The following is a 17,786-nucleotide window of genomic DNA, read 5'->3' as shown; positions in this document are numbered from 1 at the left end:
TTCCAATGTATCAATCTTTACCTCTCGACCATTTCGAGACTCCTGTCGTGTCTGTGATCTCATCCGGGACTCCGAACAATCTTCGGTCATCAAATCACATAACTCATAATACAAATCGTCATCGAACGTTAAGCGTGCGGACACCACGGGTTCGAGAACTATGTAGACATGACCGAGACACATCTCCGGTCAATAACCAATAGCGGAACCTAGATGCTCATATTGGCTCCTACATATTCTACAAAGATCTTTATCGGTCAAACCGCATAACAACATACGTCACTCCCTTTGTCATTGATATGTTACTTGCCCGAGATTCGATCATCGGTATCCTCATACCTAGTTCAATCTCGTTACCGGCAAGTCTCTTTACTCGTTCCGTAATGCACCATCCCGCAACTAACTCATTAGTCACATTGCTTGCAAGGCTTATAGTGATGAGCATTACTGAGAGGGCCCAGAGATACCTCTCCGATACACGGAGTGACAAATCCTAATCTCGATCTATGCCAACTCAACAAACACCTTCGGAGACACCTGTAGAGCATTTTTATAATCACCCAGTAACGTTGTGACGTTTGATAGCACACAAAGTGTTCCTCCGGTATTCGGGAGTTGCATAATCTCATAGTCAGAGGAATATGTATAAGTCATGACAAAAGCAATAGCAATAAAACTAAACGATCATAATGCTAAGCTTACGGATGGGTCTTGTCCATCACATCATTCTCTAATGATGTGATCCCGTTCATCAAATGACAACACATATCCATGGTCAGGAAACTTAACCATCTTTGATTAACGAGCTAGTCAAGTAGAGGCATACTAGGGACACTCTGTTTGTCTATGTATTCTGCTACCTCTTGAGCACTGCGTTGGTTTTTCCCTTGAAGAGGAAAGGGTGATGCAGCAAAGTAGCGTAAGTATTTCCCTCAATTTTTGAGAACCAAGGTATCAGTCCAGTAGGAGACTACACGCAAGTCGCCTCGTACCTACAAAAACAAATAAGAACCTTGCAACCAACGCGATAAAGGGGTTGTCAATCCCTTCACGGCCACTTGCAAAAGTGAGATCTGATAGAGATAATAAGATAAATATTTTTGGTATTTTTATGATATAGATTGGAAAGTAAAGATTGCAAAGTAAAATAGATTGGAAACTTATATGATGGAAAATAGACCCGGGGGCCATAGGTTTCACTAGTGGCTTCTCTCAAGATAGCATAAGTATTACGGTGGGTGAACAAATTACTGTCGAGCAATTGATAGAAAAGTGCATAATTATGAGAATATCTAGGCATGATCATGTATATAGGCATCACGTCTGCGACAAGTAGACCGAAACGATTCTGCATCTACTACTATTACTCCACACATCGACCGCTATCTAGCATGCATCTAGAGTATTAAGTTCATAAGAACAGAGTAACGCATTAGGCAAGATGACATGATGTAGAGGGATAAATTCAAGCAATATGATATAAACCCCATATTTTTATCCTCGATGGCAACAATACAATGGGTGCCTTGCTGCCCCTGCTGTCACTGGGAAAGGACACCGCAAGATTGAACCCAAAGCTAAGCACTTCTCCCATTGCAAAAAAGATCAATCTAGTAGGCAAAACCAAACTGATAATTTGAAGAGACTTGCAAAGATAACAAATTATACATAAAAGAATTCAGAGGAGATTCAAATATTGTTCAAAGATAATCTTGATCATAAACCCACAATTCATCGGATCTCAACAAACACACCGCAAAAAGAATTACATCGAATAGATCTCTAAGAAGATCGAGGAGAACTTTGTATTGAGACCCAAAGAGAGAGAAGAAGCCATCTAGCTAATAACTATGGACCCGAAGGTCTGTGTTAAACTACTCACACATCATCGGAGAGGCTATGGTGTTGATGTAGAAGCCCTCCGTGACCGATTCCCCCTCTGGCGGAGCGCCGGAAAAGGCCCCAGGATGGGATCTCACGGGTACAGAAGGTTGCGGCGGTGGAAATAGGGTTTCGTGGTGCCCCCGGATGTTTTCGGGGTATATGAGTATATATAGGCGAAAGAAGTCGGTCAGGGGAGCCACGAGGGGCCCACGAGGGTGGGGGCACGCCTACCCCCCTGGGCGCGCCTCCCTGCCTCGTGGCTTCCGCGTTGCTTGCTTGACGTCCACTCCAAATCTCCTGGATTGCGTTTGTTCCAAAAATCACTCTCCCGAAGGTTTCATTCCGTTTGATATTCCTTTTCTGCGAAACACTGAAATAGGCAAAAAAACAACAATTTGCATTGGGCCTTTGGTTAGTAGGTTAGTCCCAAAAATAATATAAAAGTGTATAATAAAGCCCATTAAACATCCAAAACAGATAATATAATAGCATGGGAACAATCAAAAATTATAGATACGTTGGAGACGTATCAAGCATCCCCAACCTTAATTCCTGCTCCTCCTCGAGTAGGTAAATGATAAAAATAGAATTTTTGATGTGGAATGCTACCTAGCATAATTTTCTATGTAATTTTCTTTATTGTGGTATGAATGTTCAGATCCGAAAGATTCAAGATAAAAGTTTAATGTTGACATAAAAATAATAATACTTCAAGCATACTGATAACCCACAAGTATAGGGGATCAATTGTAGCCCTTTTGATAAGTAAGAGTGTCGAACCCAACGAGGAGCTAAAGGTAGAACAAATATTCCCTCAAGTTCTATCGACCACCGATACAACTCTACGCATGCTTAACGTTCGCTTTACCTAGAACAAGTATGAAACTAGAAGTGCTTTGTAGGTGTTGTTGGATAGGTTTGCAAGAATATAAAGAGCACGTAAATAAAAACTAGGGGCTGTTTTAAGTAAAGAAGCAATAAAGATAGTATAGCGAGTGTGGAAAAGTGGTGGTAGGAGTTGCGAAATTATCCCTAAGTAATTGACTACTTTACTAGACCGATAGCAAGTTTTATGTGGGAGAGGCCACTACTAGCATGTCATCCCTGACTTGGAATTCTATGCACTTATGATTGGAACTATTAGCAAGCATCTGCAACTACTAACGTTCATTAAGGTAAAACCCAACCATAGGATTAAGATATATTGGTCCGCTTTCAATCCCGTATGCATCAATTTCTATGCTAGGTTGAAGCTTCTGTCACTCTTGCCCTCCAATAGTCCTATCAACATACAACTAACCCTATGGTGTGATCCACACGCGCGCTCATATGATGGGCACCAAAGGACAGCAACATAACCACAAGCAAATTAAACCAATCATAGCAATTCACCAATTACCGGTAGGACAACGAAAATCTACTCAAACATCATAGGATGGCAACACATCATTGGATAATAATATGAAGCATAAAGCACCATGTTCAAGTAGAGGGTACATCGGGTTACGGGGGAGTGGACCGCTGTAGATAGATGGGGGAAGGTGATGGAGATGTTGGTGAAGATGACGGAGGTGTTGGTGTAGATTGCGGTGATGATGATGGCCCCGGCGCCGTTCTGGCGTCACCGGGAGAGAGGGGGAGAGAGCCCCCCTTCTTCTTCTTCTTCTTCCTTGACCTTCTCCCTAGATGGGAGAAGGGTTTCCCCTCTGGTCCTTGGCCTCCATGGCGGCGGAGGGGCGAGAGCCCCTCCGAGATTGGATCTCTCTCTCTGTTTCCTTCTGTTTCTGCGTTTTTGATTCTGCCCTTTCACCGTTTGTTAAATTCCCGGAGATCCATAACTCCGATTGGGCTGAAATTTGGACACGATTTTTATCCGGATATTGGCTTTCTTGCGGCGAAAGAAGGGCACCAACCGCCTTACGGAGTGGCCACGAGGGCCCAGGGCGTGCCTGACCCCCTGGGGCGCGCCCCCTGCCTCGTGGCCCCCTAGGGCACCGTCTTCCCAAAAATCACATATATTCCAAAAAAATCTCCGTCAGTTTTTATCCCGTTTGGACTCCATTTGATATGGATTTTCTGCGAAACAAAAAACATGCAACAAACAGGAACTAGCACTGGACACTGGATCAATATGTTAGTCCCAAAAATAGTATAAAAAGTTGCCAAAAGTATGTAAAAGTTGTAGAATATTGGCATGGAACAATCAAAAATTATAGATACGACGGAGACGTATCAGCATCCCCAAGCTTAATTCCTGCTCGTCCTCGAGTAGGTAAATGATAAAAAGATAATTTTTGATGTGGAATGCTACGTAGCATAATCTTGATCATGTAATCTAATCATGGCATGAATATTAAGACATGAGTGATTCAAAGCAATAGTCTATCATTTGACATTAAGACAATAATACTTCAAGCATACTAATAAAGCAATCATGCCTTTTCAAAATATCATGGCCAAAGAAAGTTATCCCTACAAAATCATATGGTCTAGCTATGCTCCATCTTCACCACACAAAATATTCAAATCATGCACAACCCCGATGACAAGCCAAGCAATTGTTTCATACTTTTGACATTCTCAAACCTTTTCAACTTTCACGCAATACATGAGCGTGAGCCATCGATATAGCACTATAGGTGGAATAGAATATGATGGTGGAGGTTGTGTGGAGAAGACAAAAAGAAAGAAAGTCTCACATCGACACGGCTAATCAATGGGCTATGGAGATGCCCATCAATTGATGTCAATGTGAGGAGTAGGGATTGCCATGCAACAAATGCACTAGAGCTATAAGTGTATGAAAGCTCAAACTGAAACTAAGTGGGTGTGCATCCAACTTGCTTGCTCATGAAGACCTAGGGCATTTGAGGAAGCCCATCGTTGGAATATACAAGCCAAGTTCTATAATGAAAATTCCCACTAGTATATGAAAGTGATAACTCAAGAGACTCTCTATATGAAGACCATGGTGCTACTCTGAAGCACAAGTGTGGTAAAAGGATAGTAACATTGTCCCTTCTCTCTTTTCTCTCATTTTTTTATTTTTTTTCTCTTTTTTTCTCTTTTTTTCTTTTTTTAGGCTTCTTTGGCCTCTCTTTTTTTGGGGGGGGGGCTTCTTTGGCCACTTTTATTTTGATAAAATCACATGGGACAATGTTCTAATAATGATGATCATCACACTTTTATTTACTTACAACTCAATATTACAACTCGATGCTAGAACAAAGTATGACTCTATATGAGAGCCTCCAGCGGTGTACCGGGATGTGCAATGATCTAGCGCATCAATGACATCAAAAAACGGACAAGCCATGAAAATATCATGCTAGCTATCTTACGATCATGCAAAGCAATATGACAATAAATGCTCAAGTCATGTATATAATGATGATGGAAGTTTCCTGGCAATATATCTCGGAATGGCTATGGAAATGCCATGATAGGTAGGTATGGTGGCTGTTTTGAGGAAGATATAAGGAGGCTTATGTGTGATAGAGCGTATCGTATCACGGGGTTTGGATGCACCGGCGAAGTTTGCACCAACTCTCGAGGTGAGAAAGGGCAATGCACGGTACCGAAGAGGCTAGCAATGATGGAAGGGTGAGAGTGCGTATAATCCATGGACTCACATTAGTCATAAAGAACTCATATACTTATTGCAAAAGTTTATTAGCCCTCGAAGAAAGTACTACTACGCATGCCCCTAGGAGGATAGATTGGTAGGAAAAGACCATCGCTCGTCCCCGACCGCCACTCATAGGGAAAGCAATGAAAGAACACCTCATGCTCCGACTTCGTTACATAACGGTTCACCATACGTGCATGCTACGGGACTTGCAAACCTCAACACAAGTATTTCTCAATTTCACAATTACTCAACTAGCATGACTCTAATATCACCACCTTTATATCGCAAAACTATTGCAAGGAATCAAATATATCATATTCAATTATCTACAAGTTTTATGTAGGATTTTATGACTAACCATGTGAATGACCAATTCCTGTCATCTCTCTAAATAGATATAAGTGAAGCAAGAGAGTTTAATTCTTTCTACAAAAGATATGCCCACTCTCTAACAAATATAAGTGAAGCAAAAGAGCATTCTACAAATGGCGGTTTTCTATGTGAAGAGAAACAGGCAATCCTAACTTCAAATGATATAAGTGAAGCACATGAAGCATTCTATAAAGCCATACTCAAAGAATATAAGTGAAGTGCAAAGAGCATTCTATAAATCAACCTAGGACTATCTCATACTAGCATGGTGCATAAAATAAAAATGAAAACTAAATGCAAAAGACGCTCCAAGATTGCACATCACATGAATGAAATGAATCCGAAAACATACCGATACTTGTTGAAGAAAGAGGGGATGCCTACCGGGGCATCCCCAAGCTTAGATGCTTGAGTATCCTGAATATTTACTTGGGGTGCCTTGGGCATCCCCAAGCTTGAGCTCTTGGCTCTCTTCCTTCTTCTCATATCGAGACCTTCTCGGTCATCGAACACTTCATCCACACAAAACTTCAACAGAAAACTCGGTAAGATCCGTTAGTATAATAAAGCAAATCACTACTCTAAGTACTGTTGCAAACCACTTCATGTTTTGTTTTGGCATTGTATCTACTGTAATATAACTTTTCCATGGCTTAATCCACTGATATAAATCGATAGTTTCATCAAAACAAGCAAAATGCATCAAAAACAGAATCTGTCTTAAACAGAACAGTCTGTAGTAATCTGAACATTCACCATACTTATGGTACTTCAGAAATTCTACCAAAATTAATAAAAATAAAAAAATTGTATATCAAGACAGTGCAAAAAGTTTCAGAACCATTTGACGTTCCAGTAAAAAATGTAAAATCGCGCACTACAGCCAAAGTTTCTGTCCTGCACCGCACAAACCAACAAGCATTGTAAACATCCTAAAGGCAAACCTTGGCACATTATTTTTATAATACAATGGAATTGTACAAGGGGATAATTATTTTTGTTGAAAAGTATCTGTAATTAAGATTCACGAAGCTTCCATGGGCATTGTAACATCCCAATTTTTATTAAATTTGGATGTTAATAGAATCATTCAATGCATATCATATTTCTTTGCATTTTGGAGTTTTTGAAATATTCAAATAATAATTTTTTACTCGAGAAAAACAAATGAGAGGGGATAAGATGACTTCCTCAAATTTATAAAAGAGTGGGAAATTTTATTTTGAATATTATTTGAGGTTTTGGAGTTTATTGGTATTTATTTTATCTGCAAAAAAATGCATTAATTGCATTAGGAAAATATTTTCAAAATATTCTGTGCTTCAGTTAATGTTCATTAGGCTCTAAATACGGTATAGTTATTTTAGAAATTATTGTGGTGTTTTTATTAATTCATTTGAACTATTTAGGGCCACTTTAGTGTTCGGTTTTAAAAAAAACAGGCACGCACGCACGCACGCACTCACCCGCCTGGACCGAAACCAGTTCGGCCCAGGGACGCACGCGCTCAGCCAGCCCACCGGCCATTTTCGGCCCAAGGCCGCCCGCGCGCCCGAAACCTCCCGCACCGGTCAGCCGCCCTCGCTCGCCTCCTCTCGCTGCCGCTTCCAGGCGGGCCCTGCCCGTCAGGCCGTCCCCAACCTCCCGCACCGCGCGGGATAAGCATCCTCGCCGCGCTCCCGCAACCGCCGCTCGGCTCCCTTGCGGATGAGGCTTATCCGCAGCTCCGTAGAGCTCCTAGCCGCGCCTATATAAAGCCCCTCGACCCCCTCTTCCAACCTCGTCGTCCCGCTTCTTCCCACGCCACTCACAGCCGCCGTGCTGCCCGTTCGCATCTCGCCGGAGCTGCGCAACTCGCCGGAGCATTTCGTCGCCCGTAGACCACTCCGACCCTCCCTTTTCTGTAAATTTTCTTAGCCCGCCGAGGCGCATCCTTTTGACATGATTTTTGCCCCTAGGTCCCGTCGGAGCCGCCGCACCGTCGACGCTGGAGCCGCCGGAGCACCGAAGGCCGCTGTCTTCACCCCGCCCTGTCCGAACGCCGCCAACGCACGCCGCCACCACCTTCGTGACGCCCTCGACGCGCCGCCACCACCACGGCAGCCGCCGCCCCCTCCGTCACCGACGCCGCGCCGCCGTCTTCATCGTCGCCGGCCATCACCACCACCCGCTGTAAGCCGCTGCCCCACTCCCACCCGTTAGATCGATCACCGACGGCCCAGATTAGATTAGGTTCGTTTTTTTTTTTGCAAAGAGGTACGCGGTTAACCGCGGTTCCCTTAGACCGTGCGATTTTATTTAAACCGAGCGTCGGTTTTTCTTTAGTTAGCCATCGCCGTTTTTTTTATTTAGCGGCCGTTCGCCATATAGCCTCCGCAGCGGACGCTGCTCGGCCAGCCAGGAGCCGCCACGTGGCCAGGGACTTGTTTGCGATAGTTTTTCTTCACTGTTTAGTCCCTTTTATCACAGATTAGTCCCTGAGCTTAGATTAGCCATAACTTTTAAACCGTAGATCCAAACTCGATGAAACGAGCGGAAAATTCTTCGTATTGTTTAGATCTATCCAGTGGTATCCTTTTTGCAAACTTTTGTGAGATTCAAATTTGAATTTATGCAGATTCGAATTCGAACTTCAAATGGCCATATCTCTCAAACCGTAGCTCCGATTAAGTTGATTCTTTTTGCATTCTGTCACCGTAGCCAAACCCTATCACCTGGACCTTTGTCACAATATTTTACACACACTAGGATCTGTCCATTAATATTTTTACTAGTATGCATAGTACGCACTATAGTTCACATCACTTCGTGAACCATAGGCCTATGTTGTTTTGCACTTAGAATATTTTCATGCAGGTTAAGTGTTGTTTGTTCATTTGGTTTTTCCGAGACTTCTTGCTTTGCATGTTCTTCTTGGTTCTTTGAAATGTTTTCTTATGTTTGTTTATCTTCTTTGCATAGATTGCCCGGAGTGCGAAGCAGAATATTATCAGTCTTTAGAATTCAACCAGCAGTACCAAGGCAAGTTGCATCTTGATCATGTTTCATTACCTATGTTTTTATTACGCACTTAGTTCTTTGCGGTAGGACTGCATGGTAGGAATTGATGCCGCATGACTATGCTTTTCACCCAGTAGTTCATTGAGGTAGGTCTGAACCTTATAACATTGTCACCATCGTTTTACATTATGTTGCTTCGCTAAGTAGACGTGGATTTGGGGAGTGATCATTGTAAAGTATGAGTGACAATGTAGTAAATAGGACCTAAGATAATTAATGAACTACCTGGGCGGAAACTTGTTGGTATGGTGGCGAAGTACAGTGGGGCACGCATGGGAAATCCATGGTGGTGCACCACTAGTGGACCGTCCGCTCAGGCTCAAAGAGATCAATCGTATTCTCATGTCTAGAAGCTTACGTGTGCAGCCACAAGCCAATATGGGCTCTGGCTTAGTTGAGTAGTTAGTGTGACTCCTTCTGGGATGGGCTAGCAGATGTAGAATGATGTAGGTGTACTGGCCTATCCGTGGGTTAAGGGGGAACATTTTCGAAATACTATGTCTCGATCTTCCGATCATGGAGGTGGTCGAGTCTTGTGGGGAAAAGTGCGCAACCTCTGCAGAGTGTCAACCTAATCGATTAGCCGTGTCCCCGGTTACGGACAACTTGAGCATCTAGTAGTGAAAATGCCGGGAGATCTCCTCACCTTTAATTAAACAGTTGGGTTTTAAATGAAACTTGGGAACGGATGGAGTTGGGTTTGCCAACTCATCCTATGCAAATGTGTAGTAGTAGAATAACATCTTTCCTAATAGGGAAAAACTAGTTTTATGCAAAAAAAACTAAACTTAGAGCTTCCACCAGCCAAATTGCATGTACAAGTAGGTTCTTTACACTTATGATGTAACTTGCCAGTACATTCAATGTACTGACCTATATGGCTGCAACTTATCACGTTGCAGATATATCCGACGAGGATTAAGGTGCGATAGGTCGATGTTCTACACTCAACCTTGCTCGTGGAGTTGGACTCATTTACTACTTTGCTTCCGCAGTATTTGTTTATTGGCTCTATGCCCTATTTTGTAATAAATGTATGGCTTCTGGACTATGGATGTAATAAAGAGATGTGTGTTATTTCTGTTATTTCATCGAGTACTGTGTGTGCTAGCAAGTCGATCCAGGGACTAGCACGGTAAGCACAGAGACTTCAACTCTTAACGAGTCGGGTCGCTACAAGATGGTATCAGAGCACACGTTGACTGTAGGACGCGACCCCTAGAAAATGGAAAAACCATAGGATAAAAAACTATATTTTTCACTTTCCCTATATATCCTTTGGTCTCGTACCTTCTCTACTTCGGTACTAATTTCTTCCCTCTTTCAAAATGTAGATGTCGTCCGCCATTGTCGAGTTCGAGCAGCCCGATGAGACCATGCCCTTTGGACGACAGCTGATGAAGATCGTGAAGCACCTGAAGATTGGGCTTCCCACATTCACTGGAACTTTCACTGCCGCCTTGCCCGAGGAGACGCGTTGGAGGATTGATGCCCATATCCCGGACGCATCCTCGGAAACCGCACCAAGCCCATTGATTTCCATGTGGATACTGCAACATGGGGCTTGGGCAGGGGCATCGCTGCTCACATTGCTCTCGGACGCATTCGGGAGGAGTATGACGAGGACCTCAAGAAGACCTCCTTCGTGATGTACGGACGCCGCGACGCAAATGGAGATGTGGTGCGTACCCTGGAGGACGAGACGATAGCATCCCATATCCAGGACATGGAGGATCACATTCGTATGATGGAGCTGGAGCTGTCTGACAACATGATCGTCATCAAGAACCTCATGACTCGCAAGGCTGATCTCGAGGAGGAACTCCAGGATGCTCGCATCGAGCACGAGGGAGAGTTGGACGCCCTACAGGAGAAGATCGATGACCTGAAGCTTGAGCTTGAGGAGGCCGAGGAGAAGCTGGATGAGGGAGAAAACATCCAGGAGGATCACTCTTATGGAGATTACGTCAGCCAGGACAAGGACCAGGATGATGAGCGTGGGGATGACAACACAGACAGTGATGCAAGGACACCTGATGTCAACATGGTTGACTGCTCTTCATCCGATGAGAGTTAGATTTTATACCACCATGAGAGTTAGAAATTCGATTTCGTTATCCGACTAGTTTTACTTCATTTGTAAGACCTTGTCAAATCTTGTGACATGGCTTACCTTAGGTTTGATTATTTGTGTGAACCTCTTGGTTTGAAATTGAATTGGAGCGATTTGAAGTTTTATTGCTATCATGTGCATATGGGTAGTGTGATTTTACTCACTAGGCCTTATTCTATTCTAACTCCTCATCCACTCTAAACCCATCAGATGCCTCCAAGACGTGATCCCGGATTCAACTTTCCGCCGGAGCTCACGCAATTGATCCAGCAGCAGAATGCTCTTATGCAGATGCTCATTCAGAACCAGAACCAGAACAACAACAACAACAACAACAACAACAACAACAACAACAACAACAACAACAACAACAACAACAACAACAACAACAACAACAACAACAACAACAACCCACCGCCGCCACCCCCAAGTTGACAGTCTTATCCGTTTTCTGAGGTTGAACCCACCCGTGTTCTCCAGCAGCACGGAGCCGATTGTCGCGGATGACTGGCTCTGCAAGATAGGAAGGGAGCTGGCCACGGCAGGATGCAATGATGCTGAGAAGGTGAAGTTTGGCGCCCATCAGCTGGATGGCCCGGCCGCTGCTTGGTGGGAGAACTACACCACCACATACCCCTTGGAGAGTGTGACTTGGACTCAGTTCCAGCAGGCGTTCCGCACTGCTCATGTCTCAGCTGGAGCCATGAGTCTGAAGAAGAAGGAGTTCTGCAGCTTGCGCCAGGGAGGACGCACGGTATCCCAGTATGTTGATGAGTTCAGTAAGTTGGCCCATTATGCCCCAGAGGACGTGGCCACTGATGCAGCCAAGCAAGAGAAGTTTCTGGAGGGACTGAACGATGAGTTGGGAGTTCAGTTGACTGTGGCGACCTTTGCGAACTATCAGGAGCTGGTTGATAAGGCTACCATTCTCGAAGGCAAGCACCAGCAGATGGAGAATCGTAAGAGGAAGTACGGTCACGGGAAGTATAACTCTGGAGTTCAACAGAAACCCCGCTACAGCCCGTACTCAGGAAGTTCTGGATCAGGCACTAGCAAGTTTGGAGGGAATCATCATAACCATGGAGGCCACATTCAGCATGGAGGAAATGGACACAACCACCATGGTCACAAGCATGGAAATGGCAATGGCAATGGAGGGAATGGCAACCAGCAGCATTTCAACTCTTCTACACCAATTAAGAAAGATCTGAGTCACATCACTTGCTTCAAATGCAAGAAGATAGGGCACTACTCCAATGAGTGTCCCGAGCAGCAGAATGGGAATGGAAATGGGAATTCTGGAGGCAAGAAGCCTAATCCTTTCACTAAGGGGCATGTGAATCATGTCAATGTGGAGGAGGTCTATGAGCAGCCTGACGCAGTGATTGGTAAGTTCTTGGTTAATTCATTTCCAGCACTCATTCTTTTTGACACTGGTGCATCGCATTCATTCATATCAAGGGGATTCGTGGATAAACATAAGTTTCCTACAATAGCTCTTAAGTCACCCATTCTAGTGAGTTCCCCAAGAGCCGAGTCTATGGCTAGTCAGGGATGTTTCCAGTTGCCTTTGAACATAGGGGGACATGTTTTTCCCACAGACATGATCATACTAGAGTCGCAAGGGTTGGATGTAATCCTAGGTATGGATTGGATGTCCAAGTATGACGGGAACATTGATTGTGCTAGTAGATCGATTTTTCTCACCACCCCAGAGAAGAAGAGGATCAAGTATGTATCTAGGCTTAAGCCTAAGAGGACTCAGGTGAACTCTCTTACGGGAGTTGTCCAGGAAGAAGTACCAGTGGTGAAGGATTATCCCGATGTATTTCCGGAGGAGTTACCGGGTATGCCGCCAGATCGGGAGATTGAGTTTTTGATTGAGTTGCTGCCAGGTACAGGACCTATCTCCAAGAGGCCGTATCGGATGCCCGCTAATGATTTGGAGGAAGTCAAGAAACAGATTAAGGAGTTGCTAGAGAAAGGGTATATTCGCCCGAGTTCATCACCTTGGGGAGCCCCAATACTCTTAGTGGAGAAGAAGGATGGAACCTTGAGGATGTGTGTGGATTGCCGCTCTTTGAATGAGGTGACCATCAAGAACAAGTATCCCCTACCGATGATCAATGACTTGTTTGACCAGCTAGAAGGAGCTAGTGTTTTCTCCAAGATCGATCTTCGATCGGGTTATCACCAATTGAAGATCCGTGAGAAGGATATACCCAAGACTGCTTTTACCACTAGGTATGGGCTTTATGAGTATACAGTCATGTCCTTTGGTTTGACTAATTCCCTTGCTTATTTTATGAGCATGATGAACAAGGTGTTCATGGAGTTCTTGGATAAGTTCGTTGTGGTATTCATTGATGACATATTGGTTTTCTCCAAGAATGAGGAGGAACACGCTGAACATATACGCTTAGTTTTGGAGAAGCTCAGAGAACATCAACTTTATGCCAAGTTCAGCAAGTGTGAGTTTTGGCTCAAGGAAGTCGGATTCCTTGGACATGTAGTGTCAGGTGAAGGGATTGCAGTGGACCCTACCAAGGTAGAGTCAGTCACGGAATGGAATGCACCCACCATGGTTGGCGAGATTCGTAGTTTCCTTGGACTTGCAGGATATTACCGGAGATTTATTGAAAATTTCTCCAAGATTGCAAGGCCCATGACAGCGTTGTTGAAGAAGGACACCAAGTTCGTTTGGACTCAAGAGTGTGAAGCCAGCTTTCAAGAGTTGAAGAAGCGTTTGGTCACAGCCCAAGTGCTAATCCTGCCTGACGTGCACAAAGACTTTCAGGTGTATTGTGATGCTTCACGTCTGGGACTTGGAGGTGTTCTTATGTAAGAGGGAAAGGTTGTAGCTTATGCTTCACGACAGCTTCGACCTCATGAGTTGAACTATGCCACGCATGATTTGGAGTTGGCCGCTGTAGTGCATGCGCTCAAGACATGGAGACACTATCTTATTGGGAATCGTTGTGATGTTTACACGGATCACAAGAGTTTGAAGTACATTTTCACGTAGAAGGAGTTGAATCTCAGGCAAAGGAGATGGTTGGAACTTATAAAGGATTATGACATGAGTCTGCATTATCATCCAGGAAAAGCCAATGTTGTGGCAGATGCTTTGAGCCGTAAGAGTTATGTTAATACCCTTACAGCAGGAGGTTTACCTCAGGAGTTATGTGATGAGCTTAGAGACATTCAGTTGGAAATAGTTCCAAGAGGTTATGTTGCCGCACTCGAGGTACAGTCCTCCTTGTTGGGAAGAATCAGAGAGGCCTAGAAGTTGGACCAAGGTATTGCTGAGATAAAGGAAATGATGAGCAAAGGGAAAGCAGAAGGATTTCGTGAGGATGAAAATGGAATCATATGGTTTGAGCAACGGATTTGCGTACCCAATGACCCGGAGATCAGGAAGTTGATTCTTCAGGAGGCTCATGACTCACCATATTCGATACACCCAGGCAACACCAAGATGTACTTGGACTTGAAGGAAAGTTTTTGGTGGGCCGGTATGAAGAGAGAGATTGCCGAGTATGTGGCAATATGTGATGTATGTCAGAGAGTAAAGGCGGAGCATCAGAAACCAGCAGGTTTACTTCAGCCGTTGCAGATACCTGATTGGAAATGGGATAAACTTGGTATGGACTTTATCACGGGGTTACCCAGGACCCGTTTAGGTTATGATTCCATTTGGGTGATAGTGGATCGTTTGACCAAGGTTGCTCACTTCATTCCAGTGAAGACCACCTATACAAGTGCTAAGCTGGCAAAGATATATATGACCAGGATCGTATGTCTGCATGGAGTTCCGAGGAGCATCGTATCAGATAGAGGAACATAGTTTACCTCAAAGTTTTGGAATCAGTTGCATGAAACTTTGGGTACCAGGCTAGAGTTCAGTACAGCCTTCCATCCACAGACTGATGGGCAGACAGAGAGAGTCAATCAGATTCTGGAGGACATGCTGAGAGCTTGTGCGCTAGACTATGGGTCTAGTTGGGATGATAACTTACCCCACGCAGAGTTCTCGTACAACAACAGCTACCAAGCCAGTTTGCAGATGGCCCCTTTCGAGGCATTGTACGGCAGGAAATGCAGGACACCTTTGATGTGGGATGGAGTTGGAGATCGCAAATTGTTTGGACCTGATTTGATTAGGGATTCTGAGGAGAAGGTCAAGTTGATTCGTGACAGACTTAAGATAGCTCAGTCAAGGCAGAAAAGTTATGTCGATGCTAAACGCAAGGAAGTGATCTATGAAGTGGGAGATAGAGCATATCTTCGAGTGTCTCCACTTCGAGGTATTAAGAGATTTGGAGTCAAAGGAAAGTTAGCACCACGGTTTGTGGGACCATACGGAGTTCTGGAACATAGAGGAGAGGTTGCATACCAGCTGGAATTACCACAGGCTTTGTCGGGAGTTCATGATGTGTTTCATGTTTCCCAGCCGAAGAAGTGTCACGCAGAGCTGGTGGACATTCCTTTGAGAGATACAGTGCCACTGGAGGCAATTCAGTTGGAGAATGATCTGACTTATGAGGAGAAACCTATTAAGATTCTTGAGACTGCAGAGAGAATCACTCATACCAAGATCATCAAGTTTTGCAAGGTTCAGTGGAGTCACCACACCGAGGAGGAAGCTACTTGGGAACGAGAGGAAGATCTTAGACAGGACCATCCACACCTTTTTGCTGGCCAACCCGAATCTCGAGGACGAGATTCATCTTAAGGGGGGTAGGTTTGTAACATCCCAATTTTTATTAAATTTGGATGTTAATAGAATCATTCAATGCATATCATATTTCTTTGCATTTTGGAGTTTTTGAAATATTCAAATAATATTTTTTCACTCGAGAAAAACAAATGAGAGGGGATAAGATGACTTCCTCAAATTTATAAAAGAGTGGGAAATTTTATTTTGAATATTATTTGAGGTTTTGGAGTTTATTGGTATTTATTTTATCTGCAAAAAAATGCATTAATTGCATTAGGAAAATATTTTCAAAATATTCTGTGCTTCAGTTAATGTTCATTAGGCTCTAAATACTGTATAGTTATTTTAGAAATTATTGTGGTGTTTTTATTAATTCATTTGAATTATTTAGGGCCACTTTAGTGTTCGGTTTAAAAAAACACGCACGCACGCACTCACCCGCCTGGACCGAAACCAGTTCGGCCCAGGGACGCACGCGCTCAGCCAGCCCACCGGCCATTTTCGGCCCAAGGCCGCCCGCGCGCCCGAAACCTCCCGCACCGGTCAGCCGCCCTCGCTCGCCTCCTCTCGCTGCCGCTTCCAGGTGGGCCCCGCCCGTCAGGCCATCCCCAACCTCCCGCACCGCGCGGGATAAGCATCCTCGCCGCGCTCCCGCAACCGTCGCTCGGCTCCCTCGCGGATGAGGCTTATCCGCAGCTCCGTATAGCTCCTAGCCACGCCTATATAAAGCCCCTCGACCCCCTCTTCCAACCTCGCCGTCCCGCTTCTTCCCACGCCGCTCACAGCCGCCGTGCTGCCCGTTCGCATCTCGCCGGAGCCGCGCAACTCGCCGGACATTTCGTCGCCCGTAGACCACTCCGACCCTCCCTTTTCTGTAAATTTTCTTAGCCCATCGAGGCGCATCCTTTTGACACGATTTTTGCCCCTAGGTCCCGTCGGAGCCGCCGCACCGTCGACGCCGGAGCCGCCGGAGCACCGAAGGCCGCCGTCTTCACCCCGCCCCGTCCGGACACCGCCGACGCACGCCGCCACCACCTTCGCGATGCCCTCGACGCGCCGCACCTCCCCGTCTTCTTCCTCGTCACTGAGGACCACCGCAGCCGCCGCCCCCTCCGTCACCGACGCCGCGCCGCCGTCTTCATCGTCACCAGCCATCACCACCACCCGCTGTAAGTCGCCGCCCCACTCCCGCCCGTTAGATCGATCACCGATGGCCCAGATTAGATTAGGTTCGTTTTTTATTTTGCAAAGAGGTACGCGGTTAACCGCGGTTCCCTTAGACCGTGCGATTTTATTTAAACCGAGCGTCGGTTTTTCTTTAGTTAGCCGTCACCGTTGTTGTTTTTTTATTTAGCGGCCGGTCGCCGCATAGCCTCCGCAGCGGACGCTGCTCAGCCAGCCAGGAGCCGCCACGTGGCCAGGGACTTGTTTGCGATAGTTTTTCTTCACTGTTTAGTCCCTTTTATCACAGATTAGTCCCTGAGCTTAGATTAGCCATAACTTTTAAACCGTAGATCCAAACTCGATGAAACCAGCGGCAAATTCTTCGTATTGTTTAGATCTATCCAGTGGTATCCTTTTTGCAAACTTTTGTCAGATTCAAATTTGAATTTATTCAGATTCGAATTCGAACTTCAAATGGCCATATCTCTCAAACCGTAGCTCCGATTAAGTTGATTCTTTTTGCATTCTGTCACCGTAGCCAAACCCTATCACCTGGACCTTTGTCACAATATTTTACACACACTAGGATCTGTCCATTAATATTTTTACTAGTATGCATAGTACGCACTATAGTTCACATCACTTCGTGCCATAGGCCTATGTTGTTTTGCACTTAGAATATTTTCGTGCAAGTTAAGTGTTGTTTGTTCATTTGGTTTTTTCGAGACTTCTTCCTTTGCACGTTCTTCTTGGTTCTCTGAAATGTTTGCTTATGTTTGTTTATCTTCTTTGCGATAGATTGCCCGGAGTGTGTAGCAGAATATTGTTAGTCTTTAGAATTC

The 17,786-nt window shown here is 44.8% G+C and overlaps 1 protein-coding gene across 1 annotated transcript; it reads left to right on the top strand.

Moving 5' to 3' along the window:
* The first annotated feature begins 11,111 nt into the window (after positions 1-11,111).
* LOC141027768 (uncharacterized) lies at positions 11,112-14,346 on the top strand. Its single transcript, XM_073505149.1, has 3 exons — positions 11,112-11,125; positions 11,541-12,448; positions 14,162-14,346. The coding sequence occupies exons 1-3, from the start codon at positions 11,112-11,114 to the stop codon at positions 14,344-14,346; spliced, it is 1,107 nt and encodes a 368-aa protein (XP_073361250.1).
* The last annotated feature ends 3,440 nt before the right edge of the window (positions 14,347-17,786 follow it).

This window comes from Aegilops tauschii, chromosome 1, assembly GCF_002575655.3.
Source record: "Aegilops tauschii subsp. strangulata cultivar AL8/78 chromosome 1, Aet v6.0, whole genome shotgun sequence".
Lineage (NCBI taxonomy): Eukaryota > Viridiplantae > Streptophyta > Magnoliopsida > Poales > Poaceae > Aegilops > Aegilops tauschii.
This window is presented reverse-complemented; position numbering and strand designations above follow the sequence as displayed.